The sequence below is a fragment of the Chinchilla lanigera genome, unplaced genomic scaffold, assembly GCF_000276665.1.
Source record: "Chinchilla lanigera isolate Chin_1 unplaced genomic scaffold, ChiLan1.0 scaffold00053, whole genome shotgun sequence".
NCBI classification, from domain to species: domain Eukaryota; kingdom Metazoa; phylum Chordata; class Mammalia; order Rodentia; family Chinchillidae; genus Chinchilla; species Chinchilla lanigera.
The window spans coordinates 7292739-7307612 of NW_004955454.1; the positions used below are offsets into that span (position 1 = coordinate 7292739).

Consider the following 14874-nt stretch of genomic DNA (forward strand, 5'->3'; position numbering starts at 1 on the left):
CTGAGCTATATCCCCGGCCCACACCAGGGTAAGCTTGAACTGTGATCCTCCTGCCTCAGCTTTGCAGCTCAAACTGCAAATTTGAGTTGGAACAAGAATGACTCAGGATGGCTTGCTTTCCATTCGTCCACTGCATGGTTTGGTGCGAGGGTGTCCCGCAGGCAGTGGCTCAGCTCTGCTGCCTGGTGACAGTCACTTTACAGCAAGGAAGAGGGAGGTGCAGTGCAGAGGAAGAGGGGGTCAGAGGTGCCTCGGGTGGGGGGGAATGGCTCTGCTGCCTGCAGGTAGACATCTGCCTGTCTGCTCCTCCTCGACAGTTTGGGCTCCTCCCTGCACCCACAGAGTTGTTTCTCGTCTTCCCACCCCCAGGCTTCCTCCCCTTTTCTCCCATGTGCCATCCTGGAGTTGTATTCTGTTCTCTTTGTCCTGGTCCCTCCTCTGCATCCCCCCGCATGCCCTCTGTCACTCAGGGTCCACAATCCTCCTCCAGGAACATCGTCCTCCGCCTCACATTGTCACGTCACATGCCAACCTTCTGCAGAGCAAACGCCTTCAGCTTTTCCACTCTGCAGCCTCCAAAGCAGGGCTCTGCATCCAGCGGATCACACCATGGTGCAGTGATGTCAAGGTGAAATGTGCCTAGGAGGCTGCAATGTCCGGGCCACTCTAGGGACCCCACAGAGGCACTGCGGGCAGATGGCATTGACCCCAAAGGATACTCTGAAGGCAGCCACAGTTAAAGGTGTCGGAATGTGGTTGGCAGAACTAACGTGAGGCCAACACAAGGGACATGAAGTCAGATAACGCCAGTCAGGAATGGAGACAGTGAGCCCCACAGTTCCCAGGAAGCAGAGGATGAGCAAGCAGAGGAATGTCCTGTCTATGACCATGGCAGTGTACTTCCGGTCTTCCTTCACCTGCAGGCACAAGGGGCACATGTGACAGAGGCCAGGCCCTAGGAAGGAGAAGCACCCTTCCCAAGCGCGGCCACAGTAGGGAGAGATACAGGGGCAGCAGCAACGGCATCGCTGACCTGCGAAGCGCAGGTCAGTGGGGTGCGGGATAAACAGGGTTAGTTCCAGTCTCCTCAACCATCCAAAGGTCTTGTCCTATCCCGTGGGGTCCACAGCAGGAAAGATCAAGTTCTTCACATTTGGCCTTATTTGGAGAAGAAAACACAGGGTTGTCTCCATCGTACAGAACTATAAAAATCGGTCACTAAAATTCTCCTTTAAGTTTGGGTGCCAGGTATTTTGTCTCAGCAGTGAGCAAAGTAAGTAAAACACTCAAGAAGTGCTTGAAACTGTCAAAAATTCAGAGCATGAGCCGCGATGCAATCCACGATGCATTTTTGTGACATCTTTGAGGATATCATCTAGTTTTTTGCTGCTTTCCCTGGCACAGAGATTCTTGATGTACTATACAATGAAACTGAATCACTGGATATTTCGCTTATTTAACAAAGAACTACTCGAGAAGCTGAGGCAGAAGGATCATTGCGAGTTCGAGGCCAGCCTGGGCTACAAAGTGAGTTCAAGAGCAGCCTGACCTGCATAGTGAGACCCTGTCTCAAAAAGACAAACAAACAAAAAAAACCTATATGAAACTATATGTTGTTCCCACCATGCAAGGTGCCCCATCACTAGTAATTGAAACCACTTTTTCTGGTCTTGTGACAAAAAAAAGCCTCTGTCACAGCATTGTACATATTACCTACCCCCTGTGTTCTTCCAGGCAAAGACACCAGCTTCACCAGCTCTTCTCTCATGACGTCACCAACAACATAACACAAATTACTGCTCGCCTTGCATGATTGTTTATACCTGTGCCTTCATCCGTGCACACGGAGTAACAGGCTGCCTTTTGTAAGTCAGTGGCGAGCTCCTGACTAATATCACTTGCCACAAGCAGTATTCAATCTTTAACAGAATTTCTGCTAAATGGCACCACAGAGATACGTTGCATAATTTTATCCTTGTTTTAGAATTTACCAAGGGCTGATCAGACCCTCAGATGCCTGTAGGGGGAATGATGGGGAATAAAGACAGGAAGACAAATTTCAGGTACAAGGGGGACTGGGAGGAGTTCGCTTCCTGTGGAATGACTTGGCTACCTCTGTGGTTGGCTAGTTTTATTGGCTAGCAAGAAGCGCAGGGGTGGGGGTAGCATACATTTCATGGGACAGTAACTATAGAAAGTGGGTGGATAAGGATTAAATTAATGAGGAACCAGATTTTCTCTAAACCCAAATGCCTGTATTTTGACAACTGTTCTCAGCAAATGCTATCTTGCTTCAGGAGTGCAGAGTTAATAGCATTACACCTATAGCCAGGGGGCATGTGACTTTCCTATACCTCCCTGCTCTGAAGCAAGGTCACTCCAACCTCAGGACTGCAGGGAGTTTAAGTCACATAGTTGGGCCCTCCACAATCTATGCCATGGCCTGTTCCTCAGTAGGAAATCATGAAAAAGGGAAATGACTCCCGGACAACATGGCCTTTCTGATAAAATCCCCATCAGAGAGGAGCTAAACATGTTTTGCTATGCACAGTAAAATTTGAAAGTTGGCAGCTATCAGATGAAGTTTTAGAAAAATAGTTGCAAAAGCTAAGATACTGGAGCTGGGAGTGGAGGCGCATGCCTGTAACCTCAGCACTCAAGAGGCTGAGGCAGGAGGATCACAATGAGTTTGAGGCCCTTGTGAGCTACATAGTGAGCTCAAGCCATCCTGAACTACATAGTGAGACCCTGTCTAAAAAAAACCAAAAAACAAAAAAGCAAATCCCCCCCACAAAATTAAAATACTGGGAATGATATTTCTTCAATTTCCCTTCAAGAAACACTTTTCCTTGCAGTTTCACCAAGTTTGGCAACACTTTTGTGCTTGATGTCAGAGTGCCATCTGACAGTTGATGTGTGACACGAAACACTTTCATCACACAACACATAATGCTTTCCCATTGTGTTCAGTCACTCGAAGTGACTCTGTCCAGCTTCTTGGGGTGATCTTCCACTATCTGTTCTCAGTTTTGCTTTGTGGTTTTTTGTTTTTTGTTTTTTGTTTTTTGCGATAGTCGTCTTTTGTTGTTCAAGACTTAGAGTCTATAAAAACACAAAATTAAAAGAAAAATGAAGCCCCCAACCCAAATCTATCTCTATACCAAACATAGCTACCACTATTAGTTAATACTAAAGAATTGGATATTCCCTGAATAGACAATCTATGGCTGTGACTCTCAGCTGGGCTTCCTCTTGAATTTGCTGACCACCAGCACAAGGGGGCAGTGTTCCACTGACCACCAACTTCTGGCCTGCTCTGAAAAAGGCCTCTGAGTGTATTTCCCACCTTGTGGGAAATACATACATCCTTGGACTGGCAGAATATATATGCCCCTGCTTTTGTTTTCATAAATTCTTTACAAAAAAACTAATATGATGCTGCAGATTCAAATATGCCAGGGGGTCAATACAACATGAAAAAACTCTCAGTCTCTTCATTAGAACATCTCTTTGCTAAATCGTAGATATTAAATTTCAGTTTTTCATAAGAAAACTGAAAGGTAAAACTTGTGTTGATAAAAACAAGTGTAGTAAAACTCACAGCCTGTCCAAACAAATATGTATATACACACACACATACCCTTAGCAGCACACTGGCGGGCCATGTGAAAGCTCAGACAACGCATAGGTAATGAGTCTCAGATCATGACGTCATCATCTAGTGCTGCTATTCCTTTCCAAGCAGGTGCACGGTCAACCATGCACTGCTTGGTTGTCGGGGTGATGCTGAAATTTTCTTGTGGTTTAAAATATGAGGTGATGCTGGGGATACTTGGCTTGCATGCCAGCAGAGAGTGCTCTATGTGCCTGCAGTGGCATGTGTGCCATAGGTTGGCCACCACTGACATAAGGTATTTGCAGTTCAAATGTTTCCCTGCATTGTGGTTTAAAAAAATTCCAGACCAAATGTTCTCAGTAAAGTCCTAACTCAGAACCTATTCTCGGTATGGGATCACCCTCACACCTAAATTCCATGAGGGGGTGTGATATAGTTAGGTTAATCCTACAGACAGTGAACATGGATGCTCAAAGCTCTTAGATTCTGATTTTTGTTTGTTTGTTTGTTTTTTTCCGGTACCAGGAACCGAACTCATGACCTTGCACTTGCCAGGCAGGCACTTTTGCCACTGAGCTAAATCCCCAGTCCTAGATTCTGATTTTAGTGTTTTCTTGGTCAAGACTCTTTAAATTTGGGAAGTTCTTAATATCTTAATATCTTGGCGTGTTTCATTTTCAGGGATGATGATGATTTTGATGACAAGGAAACAGAAGAGAAAGGTCCAGTGAAGAAAGTAAGTAAATAAAATACTATAAGATTATCAAAACTAGCTAATAACGGAAATGATGGAATAGCTAATAACTATTGAGGGAATATTGATGGAAATGATGGAAATTTTAGAAATTGCCTTTCACTTGGTTTTTGTTTTAGTTTTTTGTCTTTTTTGAGACAGGGTCTCACGGTGCACTTGAGCTCATTTTGTAGCTCAGGCTGGCCTTGCCCAGCAAAAGCTTTTTTTTTTTCATACTGGGAATCGAACTCAGGACGCTACTCTTGCCAGGCAGGCACTTATGCCACTGAGCTGTCTCCCCAGGCCACCTTTCACTTGTTTTGTAGCAGTGAGTAGCACAGGGACCTTTGAAGGCCTGTGTGAGGAAGAGGTCAGTTAAGGGGACTCCAGGAGATGAACTCCCTTCCTTGACAATGGACCAAATTGAAGTCAGACCTTGGTTGCCGGGCACCCACATCCCATGGCCAACTGCAGCTGGCCCCCTTGTCTGGAGACTCAGGACATGTCAAGATGCTCTTATGATGTCTCCCAGCTTGCACAGGGGAGGATGTGGCCACATTTGGAGGCAGTAGGCCACCATCATTTCTGAGACCCATGACCATTTTCCCAGGGGAGTTCAAATGTGACACAGAGCAGCTGAGAGTCTTGTGAGCCACCATACTGAATTGTGATCCCTCCTGAATGGGCCCAACCCATCCCTGGTTGTGTGTGTGTGTGCCCATGTCTTTTTACCAGCGTGCATGCATGAGTATTTAAAATCTTTCTGTGCTATTTCACTTAACCATATGACACTGAATTCTTTTGCAGTTTGCTGATGCTACGGTTTACATCTGCAATGTCTCCTAGAAGGTCCACGTGTTCAGAGGTGCGGCTTTCAGAAGGTGATTAGACACGCAGGTGATGTACTCAACAAGGGTTAAACCACTGATGAGCTCCTAGCTCAGTGTGCTGTTAGGAGGTGCAGCCCGTGTTGGAGGTGGGGAGCTGCTGAGGGCATGACTTGGAAGAGTAGATTCTAAGTGGGCTCCTCCCTTTCCCTCTCTCTCTCTCTCTCTCTCTCTCTGTCTCTCTCACATTCTCTCTCTCTCTCTCGCTCTCTGCTTCCTGGTTGCCATGTGTTGAGCACCTCTCCTCCACCGTGCCCTTCCACTATGCCATTTCTGGCTTGAAGTCAGCCAGACATAAACTCGGACCATGAGCCAAAATGAACCTCTTCTTTAAACTGTGTCAGATTATTTTGTTCCAGTGACAAAAAGTGACCAATATAGCTATAGTTTCCATGTTTGAACCTCCCTGTTTGGCCTACCTCACAGCAAAAGTGAGTCTGGTTCAAGCCTAGCTGTGCATGCCTATCTGGAAATTCTCCAAGCACACCCAGAAGGGCATGGTGAACCTCCTGGTGCCTTTTCTGCTTCACAAGAACCACTTTCTCCTCCACAGTTTCTAGCAAAGCTACCAATCATTTGCTACCACACAGCAAGCGATGGACCTGCTGTTGAAAAGGATCCTGCCCAGCTTGTATGCCAAGGGGCTCACCACCCTCTGTTTAGGTCTTGGGAATGACTCGCGCTTCTCTATACCCCAGTTTGCTATGTAGAAACTGGGGTATTCAGAGGAACCAGCTCTGAAGTGGTGTTGTCAGAACCAAGGAAGATGAGTTCTGGAAGTGCCTGTCCTTGGGCAGGTACCGCATGGGGGGTCACCCAGGCCTGTAGGCCTCTCCTGCATGCCTTTCACCCCTGCCCCTGAAAAAGCTTTCAGCCTTGCACCTCACTTACCTGAGGCCTCAGACAAAGCAGTTTCCCCATTGGTAATGGACATTTTAGTTTCCATCTTGGGGATCCCTGTCCTAGAAGTAGCCAGAGCAGGAACCCTGAGGGTGAACTGAGGGGCCTGGGGTACACTGAGGTACCCACAAAGAAGCTGGTTGATTTCATTTATTGCACACACATATATGATGCACCTATTGTATACAGGCATGTTTTGGGTACTTAGCATAATTCAGTGTAAAAGGCAAGAAAATACCTTCTCTCCCAGGATCCATTTCTGCGTCATCCACTGACATAAGAAGTCACAAGTGCAGTACATGTGCTACTGGTCACTCAGGTCCATATGCTCAGTGTGATAGCTTGCCACTGAGCAAACCAAAGGATGCCATTTATTTTGGTGAGAAGAAAGCCTTTATTCAAGGCTCGCTCTGAGGAGATGGAGGGGTCTCACTTGCTTCAAAGCATTTTCTCCTCATGTCCAACTGTGCAAGGCTCTTTTATAGTAAAGAACAGTGAGGAGAGGGACTACAGCCACACACTACACGTCTCCAGGCTTCCTCCGTGCTTCCCGGCTTTCATCTGCTCCCTCACTCCCTGTGGAAATGAAATGGGGCCTCAACCTGTGCCGCCAGCATCTGCGCAGTCTGTCCCTTGATCTGGGCTGAGGAGAGGAGGGAAGGGATTTACATCTTAGGCCTGAGGAGGTGTGATGAAGCCACTTGTCTCTAAAGGAAAACACTCTGACTTTAAAGTTCTATTTTTCTGTTCTGGTTACAGATGTCACACTCTCGTGGCCTCCCCCTAGAAGCACCCGAATCCTGTCTCACTCCAGCAAGGGTAGTGGGCCTCGGGACAAACTGAAAAGGTGAGCTTCGGGTCAAGATGGAGGGCTTGTTTCCAAGAGTAGAGCAATGGGAAGCTTGGACTGTAGCAGCTGGAGCAAACGGCGGCTCTGGTACTTGTGATTCCTGCTGGAAGGCTGCCCGGGGCTTGGTCTGCAACAGGAGGAAAACAGAGCGAAGGGTGGGGATCAGGCCACCCGGAGAACAGAGGGGAGACTGGGGCTGTGAGCCAGGTTCTGTGAGGCTCCATCTCCCCCGCACGCCATTCCAGCAAGCCACGCAATCCCTTCCCTCTCTGGAACAGAGACCATTTGGGGAGCAGCGTGCTTACACCTGACCTTGCTTCGCGGTGATGGATCCTCAGCTAGTTCCCAGGGGACTCAGTGGCTGCAGCTGGCAGCTGCACCCCTCCGGAGAAGTGCCTGGGAAGACAAGACCCACACATCTCAGGGAGCGTGAGGCAGCCTGGCAGCGTGAACTTCACACTGAGGTGTCACCAGCATCCTGCGAACTGTGAATGCTGGGTGCAGCACAAACCTTCATGGAGTTTACATTCCGGAGAGCAGGAGCTGAGTTCTGTACAGGAGTGTGTGGGCTTCCCCGAAGAAGGGGAGAGCTGGTCCTGCATTTGGTTGGGGTCTCCCTCAGATGGAGGTTCTCTGGAACCCCTGGCCAGCCTCTCCCTGGACAGTCTCGGACTCGTGAGGAGCTTGACCGGCCTCTGGATGGATAGGAGAGTGTGGGAGCCCCACAGGGGCACCGTGGGAGGCCACGAGGAAGGGGAGGTCAGGTTCCTAACACTCCTGGGTTCCGAGCTCATGTTTCTATCTAAACCTCAGCTCTACTGTTGCACACTTGTGAACCCTGAGGCTTCTGCATAGCCACCTTGGGACCAACCATGCTTCCCCAGTGAGGGACGATGAAGATGCAAGGAGCAGGACAAACAGCCTTGGTAGGCCTGGCCCGTCGGGGAACAGTGCTCACCACAGTGCACCCAGGATATGTACCATCTGCACAGGACACCCAATTGGCCTCAGCACTTATTAGGCACCTGCTGTGTACTGGAGCCCACAATCCACACTTAAAGTTAAGTTCCTAGTTGTGGTGGTAGTGGCAGTAGTAGTAATCTTAATAATAGTAGCACTAGTAGTAAATGTATACCTGAGCATGAAAACAGACATGGAGGAAGCAGAAGGCGCTGTCTGTTCCATGTAGCCCTGAGCCATGTTCTGTGCATTAATAAACACTGAGCGGGAAAAATAGCACTCTTTCTTTCCTGCTGTCATTTCAGCCTGTGTCACTCCTATTCCGGGTACTATAGTGGTCAAGGAATAGAACACAGAGACTTCCATAAGGTTTGAGCTGTATCCTTGGCTCCTGAACTCTAGCCCTGGGCTCAGTCCTGGGCCTAGGGGACTGTGGCCTGCAGTAGGACTTGGTAACACTGACCCCTTCTCAGGAACTGTTGAATAACAAGGTTCCTACCCTTCTCCAGGCTCCACCTGGTCCCAGGGGAACAACAGAGGCATGGAACATCTGACTTTTATCATCTGCACCACCATCAGTCAGTTTTACAACTGGCCACAGGTATGACAACCTCCCTGCTGGACTGCAGCATGAAGGCCCCAGACAGGGTCCAGGTGGTGCAGCGCCAGATCAATGCAGTGGGATATACTGCTTTCACCTTTATCTGCTCTCAGGAGCGGTCCACGCTCAGAGCCCCTATAGAGACCATGCTTTATATGATAATGGCCTGGACTTTCATGTCCCATTGCCTGGATACTCGCTCTCTCCTGACACTCTTTCTATGGGTTGAACTGAAATTTTGCTTTCTGCTACCTTTTGGGTACCAGCCCTCTCAACATCAGCCTTGTTGGGGAAATGGCTAAAATATGATGAGTCATCTGGAATGCACGTGTTCACTAAAATTACCATGACTACATGCCTTTCTACAGGGACGCTATCTCCTCAGAAAAGAGTATAGAGAGATAACTGTCAACACCCACAGGGCTGACTATTCCCAGGCCCCTCTGTGTACCTACGAGAGGGCCTATGAGGTGACAGCATCATCTTGCGCTATTCTTGCCCCAAACACATAACTTACTTCAATCATGAGAAAACATCTGAGAAAGCCAAATGAAGGGATGCCTGACAACAAAACTGATCAATATTTTTCAAAAAGTGTCAAAGTCATGAGAAGTAGGGAAAAACTGCATGCTGGTTAGACCACAAGGGACCAAGATAAATTAACAGCTAACTGCAATATGGGGTCCAAGAGAGGATCCTGGGGCAGAAACAGGCCAGTAATGGAAATCTGCTAAGACTAAAGGGTTTTAGTTAGTAGCAGCTCACCTGTGACTTCCTGGTTTTCCTCATACAGACATGGCTGACAATTTGGACAGTGCACTGCTGGATAACTGTTCTAAGACATACACTAGGGCACGCTGGGTGATAGATACATGCAAAGTCTTGGTCCACACAATCAGCAAAACAACAAAGTAAAAAAGAATGTTAAATTTGAAGAAAGCAGAAATTAGCTGTGGTCTAAGCTAAGTAAATAAACTACATATAAGGTGCCAAATCACAACAAAACTAAAGCAAACAACCCTCTCGACTCTTCCCAGGCTGGGCTCATCAAGTCTCCACATGCTAACACTGCAGATGCAAGGCCTTGAAGGTCCTCAAGACTGTGATTTCCAGCACAACACACAGGGAACGGAGAAGAAGTAATAGCACCCGAGCAAAAGGCTGTACAACAACCTATTTTGTCCCTGCAAGGCAGTCAGGTGGTGGAGAGGACAGAACCCACACACTGCCCTGCAGCTGTGGAAGAAAATGGTGGCTAATAGTCATAGAGCAGGAGAGACTCCATTTTCTGTTTTTAACTCCATATTAAGAGAAGTCACTTAAAGTTCACTTAAGCTGTAGTTCACCCTAGTCCTCTTAGTTAGTTATCAACTCAGCAGAGCAGAGTCGTAAAATGGGAACAGAACAAACAGGGCTAAAAGTTAAACTGCAATGGTTATTTGGAATTCGGTTGTCTGACCTTCCAGGAGAAGTAAACTTTGTCATAATTGTGTGACATTCTTGTAAGATTCCCCAAAATGAGGTTACTATAGAAACCTAAGGAGAGACCCAGATTGGCACAGACATCTTCTCTGGCTCCTGGTGAGAGACTGTCCATCAGCCGGCTCTTATAAAGCTTTGTTCATTCCTGCCTTTTTGTTTTTCTTGTGAGTGCCTTTCTCAGTGGACTTGCTTGCCTTATCAATAGCAGGCAAACTCTCCAGAAGCGGGAGGACCCTGAGGATTTCCCCTCAGCACACAAGGCACTTACTAAAAATGCACTGTGACAAGCCGAGCTGTCAGCTTCCTACTGAAGCCAGTGTAACAGTAATGATTGCCACAGATGAAGACTCCATGCTTCTGACAGGAATCTTGAGCACTGAAACACAACTGAAGCAAACTATGCTGATAGCAAAGGGTCTCCATGCTTCTTTCCCTTTGACAGAGACAGAGACAGAGAGAAATGGACACTGTGATGACCCAAGGCTCTGGGCCTCAGGGAACACTTAACGCTGCAAGTGTGCCTTCTAGCTGTGCTTTTCTAATTCTGCCCAATTCTGTTCTTGTCCCAAGTGTGGGAGCCTGAACTGCATGAGCATCTTGCTCGTTTCCTCCATGATCTTTACATTAGTTACAAAACTCAAATCAAGGAGAAACAGTAGTCCCTGTGCAAACTATCTTCAATGCACCACCATCATTCATGGTGCCATGGATAGTGCCATGGATCACTCAAGACGGAATACTAATTGAATTTGGAATGTCAAGGGAGGGCACAAATACTAAGAAAGGCAATAGTGTCTTCTCAGGTTTTCTTTTTTTTTTTTGCAGTACTGGGGATTGAACTCATGACCTTGTGCTTGCCAGGCAGGCACTTATGCCACTGAGCTATATCCCCAGCCCCAGGTTTTCATTTAGACTAAGTAAGACTACAGGAATCTCAGTGTAGGCAAATAGCTGTGCTCAGTAGACCCTAGTAATTTTGGGCTGCTATACAGTTCCCTGTGCCTCTCTTCACCTCTTCATCCCTCTCACAGCAGCTACTTTGAGACAGCACTCCCACCCTTGGTCTGGCTGAAGTTAAGGCTGGGGCTGAGTCTTGCCTGGACGAGGCTTATTGTTCTATGCTGAAGGGAGCTCTGCCCCTCTGAACAGCCTCCTCTGGGTGCACTCTCCTCACCCACTCCAAATCCTAAGGATTCTGTGTCCCCGTGGTGGCTGGTAGTGGAAACAGGTGTCAATTCCACAAAAGCTCTGGAAATCCCACATGACTGTTTTGGTTCCTCATTGATATAGGGGCGATGGAAGAGGTAACCCTTAGGGAAGGTAGCCCAGATCCTGCTGGGGTCCTTGTGGTGGAGTTACCTTCTACAGCAGTCTGCAGTGTGGACACGCTCAGGAGAGAGCTGATGTAGCTGGTGATGGCAGACAGATGGGGTATGGCAGTATGGCAGCAGAGCACCCAGGGTTCAGGGACCATGCAGGTTCTGCTCACCTGCTGCTGACTGGCTAAATTTCCCGAGGGTGGGTATCTGGACAGCAGTGCAGCCTCCAGGTCAGAGCTTCCTGGTTGGTTGGTTGGGCGGATCCCTGGAGATGAACTAAACCTTAGGCGTTCTGGGAATCAGCTACAAATGCCTCCCTGGGAAGCAGGTCAAGGGTGCAACTCCATGGCAAGAGGGCGTCCCTTTCTTTATAGGGTTGTGACTTTTGAGGAGCAGAATACTGCACTGGGACGGGGGGGGGGGCTCCACCACCCCCCACAGTGGATGCAGGGTGGGAGCCAAAGGCTCTGGACACAGCTGCCTCAGAGTCCTGTGGGTAAGTGGAAGAGGAGCAAGGACAGTGAGGGATACTATCCCCAAGGAGGTGGATGTCATACTCTACCTCTGCCAAGGTGAGGAGTGTGAGCAGGATGGGTGCATGCTTTCCTCACCCACCCTCAGGGTCACAGCTGGCACAGAGCAACAAAATACAGATTGTTGAGACAAAGTAGATCACATTTATTTAACTGTTGTAGGAGACAGAGGAACCTTCAAAATGAAGGCCCAACAACCTAAAGTAATGTACTTTTATGCTGATGAGAAAACAAGTAGAGAAATCTACCTTGAAAAGGACAACTGACCTGCTAGTGATGAACCAGGGCCCCAGCCCTGGGTTGCTGTGATCTTTCCTGTCTGTTCCCTGGCCACGGGGAGGACATTTGTCACAGGAGTACTTCAAAGGGAGACCAAGAGCAGTTATGCTGGGATCTACAGAGGACTTCTAGAGGGAAATTATAGTTCCTATGACCACTTCAGGGACAGAGGGCAGGAGAAAGTTGGATGGAACTTGCTGCTGTGCTGTCCTCTCTTCTGCACCTTGGCCATATACATGCTGAGGGCAGAGCTGTGAGGTGTACACTGATCCACAGGAGACTGTAATACTGGGTATGGCACTGCCCGTGAGAATGGCTGGTTTACGGTAAGTGCCCTGTATTTTTAATGATCATAGTAGCAAGACTTAAGTATATTAACTCCAGGTTATTTTATTGCTTTCCTTTCCTTTAAGGTTCCCCTGGGTCAGACTGTCTCATGTTTTAAATGAACCAGTTAATGTTCCTCTAAGATTGTACTGAGCTTTCATGTACATAGGTAATACTTTAATTACAAAGATGTGTACTTAAACTGTCTATTGCTGACCAGTGTTATGGTTTGTGTCTGGATGTCCCCCAAAAGTGTCATGCAATTATGGGGTAGACTTCAAGTTTGTGATTGATCCATGGTCCAATGCTGGGATTATGGGTGTGAGTGCTACACCAACCCTGGGGCAGGTAGCTTGCATACAATGTAAGGGAGGGAAAGAGGCTGCTTGCTGCTACTCCTCTCCCGCTTTTTCTTTGCTCCTCCCTTTTTGCTTTTGCTGTTCTCGCTGTTTTCTGCCACCATGAACTGTTGCCCTCTGCCATGAGCCACTCTGCCCTGCAGCCAGCCGAGTATGGACTGAAACCTCCACAAGCTGTGAGCTAAACAGATCTTTCCTTCCTTAATTTTGAGTGTTGACTATTTTGTCTCAGCAACGAGAAAAGTAACCAAGACACCAGTCAGGTGTTATTTTTCCACCTTATAATTCTGGAAGGTTTATTCCCATTCTCTCAATAGGAAAACAGAAACGTCCTAGGTACTGAATCCGTCTATCCTATATGGTACAAGAGGGCCAACCACAAGCTCCTAATGCTCCTCAATTCTAAGGCACTGAAACTACTTGAAGCCACAAGGCTGATGCTTAAAAGGCACATTAGAAAGGTGCGTTTTGTTGTAGAATGACTTGGCTGAACTGGTGATAAATCTGTGCAAAGTCCATATTTAATGAAATCCCAATGATGAAAGCTCATACAGTTAGACCCTCATTAATGACTGGCTTAACAACTTGGGTTATAACTGGAATTTTAGGCTTAACTTATGACCAAAGTCAAGTTACAACCCAAATGCCAGCTGCTTGTAAACAAAGACAATGCCAGAAAAGCATCTGTAAGTATCAGTCTGAGCTCAGATGTGCATGTTTGTGGGCATGATTTCAGTCAGTGCTTTACATAATTGCTACAGTACACAAAAGAACAGTTAGAGAAAAGATAGAAACAGACAACCTTAAACCAGTGTTTAGTTCTGAAAAGGCTGAGACCTAGGGAGCCAGAAGCAGGTCTTAGTGGACTACAGACTCTCTCAAGGAGAGAAAGGACACCAGAGAACCAGATTCCTGCTGTTCTTACAGGAGCGGACTCTCCTTCCGAACAATAACCCCCTTTCATTTCATCCTGCCTTCCTGCAAGCCAAAGATGTCAACTTGAATGCTGAGGACACTATGAAACTGTTTCTGGCAAACTAGACACAATTTATAACTTTTTGGTGAATACACTAGAAAATAATTATTAGCATTTCTGGAAAATTTCAGACATACAACCCTTTTTTTTCTTATGAAAAACTTAAGGGGTACTTTGGGAGATTTGGAATGCATTATGGGTATATCCATCATTTCTTATGGGAAAAAATCTTGAGTTACAACCAGCCCTTGTGAATGAATTAAGTTTGTAAGTCAAGTGTCCACTGTATTTTAAAATGTCAGGCTTACAACTTAAGACTTTTCTAACCTTTAAATTCATCCTAGATAAGCATAACCAACTTTAGCAAGGTGTCTGTGATATAGGGGGGAAAAAAACTTCCAACCTGAATGATATTTGGGATGGGTTCCTGTTCTCTAAAATGGAAGAATGAATTTTAGGAACAATGGAGGTTAAGAGCAGAATATATTTACTGAAGGAAAGAAAGCTTCTGTCCAAGAGAGGGACAGAAGGAGGACCTGAGTGGGTTGCCCAGGGAACCTGTCTTTTCCAGGGACTTTTATAGAGCAAAACCACAAGGTAAGGTAGGCCCAAGGTTGGAGAAAAAAGGGGAAACTACAAGGTGGGCATGAGGTGGGACATCAGCCAGTAAGATTACAAGTATAATTGTTCAGATAAAACTGATTAAACTGGGATCAAATGGGGACTCACGTAGCAAGCAGGCATGAATACAGAACAGGGGCTTTTCCTGTAGAGGGTTGAGTCAGTGACTCTTCAAGGTGATTGCTACCTAGTTAGAATATCAATCCCTGATGTCCATCCATAGGGAGGTAAGTGGGTGCATTTATTTAGTCTTTTGCCTTGAGGTCTGGCCTGCAGCAAATACGTCTTCATTTGCAAGGTATCTTGTCTTCCATACTGGCTCCTTCCAGGGCCAGGTCCTGTCTGATTGCCTATACTATTTCTATCTATAACATTTGTGGCCAACCAACCAACAGTCTTCCCTGCTATGATGATTGTCAAGTATGAGACTG

General features: G+C 46.9%; 1 protein-coding gene across 6 annotated transcripts in view; it reads left to right on the forward strand.

Annotated features, from left to right (window-relative positions):
- The window catches only part of LOC106149829, a 20285-nt gene continuing 5411 nt past the window's right edge, over window positions 1–14874 (forward strand). For 2 of the 6 annotated variants that reach the window (XR_001236251.1, XM_013520222.1), the window contains exons 1-4: window positions 4214–4352; window positions 5157–5230; window positions 6896–6983; window positions 8456–8547. Coding sequence is in view for 3 of the 6 variants with exons in the window: in XM_013520222.1 (XP_013375676.1) it covers window positions 5164–5230; window positions 6896–6983; window positions 8456–8547 (247 nt within the window). In the remaining 3 variants the exon portion in view is untranslated. The other 4 variants (XM_013520223.1, XR_001236252.1, XR_001236250.1 and 1 more) reach the window with 4 other exon arrangements.